Source organism: Ailuropoda melanoleuca, unplaced genomic scaffold (assembly GCF_002007445.2).
Source record: "Ailuropoda melanoleuca isolate Jingjing unplaced genomic scaffold, ASM200744v2 unplaced-scaffold57433, whole genome shotgun sequence".
Classification (NCBI taxonomy): Eukaryota; Metazoa; Chordata; class Mammalia; order Carnivora; family Ursidae; genus Ailuropoda; species Ailuropoda melanoleuca.
This window is the reverse complement of record NW_023230985.1, coordinates 1-877: the sequence shown is the minus strand read 5'-3', so window position 1 is coordinate 877 and position 877 is coordinate 1. Positions and strand designations below refer to the sequence as shown.

Below are 877 nucleotides of genomic sequence, written 5' to 3'. Positions count from 1 at the left end.
CTCCTCCCAGTCTTTGGACCTCTACGCCCCGAACCATCCGGGGTAAAGTGAGCAGTCTCTGAGTACAGCGCCTTGCCTCCGTCACCATGACAGCCACAGACGTCGCTATTTCTTTCGCCAAGGATTTCTTGGCCGGTGGAGTGGCCGCTGCCATTTCGAAGACTGCAGTGGCCCCCATCGAGAGGGTCAAGCTGCTGCTGCAGGTCCAGCATGCCAGTAAACAGATTGCTGTGGAACAGCAGTACAAAGGCATCATCGACTGCGTGACCCGTATTCCCAAGGAGCAGGGTTTCATATCTTTCTGGCGTGGAAATCTAGCCAATGTCATCCGGTACTTCCCCACCCAGGCCCTCAACTTCGCCTTCAAGGACAAGTACAAGCAAGTCTTCCTGGGCAATGTAGACAAGAGGACCCAGTTTTGGCGCTATTTCGCTGGTAACCTGGCGTCAGGTGGTGCTGCTGGGGCCACATCCCTCTGCTTCGTCTATCCTTTGGACTTTGCCCGTACCCGTCTGGCTGCCGACGTGGGAAAGGCTGGAGCCACCCGAGAGTTTAGGGGGCTGGGCGACTGTCTAACCAAGATCTTCAAGTCTGATGGCCTCAAGGGGCTCTACCAGGGCTTCAATGTGTCTGTGCAAGGCATTATCATCTACAGAGCTGCTTACTTCGGCATCTACGACACGGCTAAAGGGATGTTGCCAGATCCCAAGAACACGCACATTGTCATTAGCTGGATGATCGCTCAGTCAGTGACTGCTGTGGCCGGATTTGCTTCTTACCCGTTCGATACGGTCAGGCGTCGAATGATGATGCAGTCTGGAAGGAAAGCGGCTGATATCATGTATTCGGGCACAATCGACTGTTGGAAGAAGATTGC

At 54.4% G+C, this 877-nt stretch overlaps 1 protein-coding gene across 1 annotated transcript; it reads left to right on the top strand.

Moving 5' to 3' along the window:
• Positions 1-86: 86 nt before the first annotated feature.
• On the top strand, positions 87-872 carry LOC117799792 (ADP/ATP translocase 2-like; the record flags this gene model as incomplete). The annotated part of the gene is made up of 1 exon (XM_034652292.1): positions 87-872. A coding segment is annotated over exon 1 (786 nt), but the record flags the coding sequence as incomplete, so codon positions are not given.
• Between the last annotated feature and the right edge of the window lie 5 nt (positions 873-877).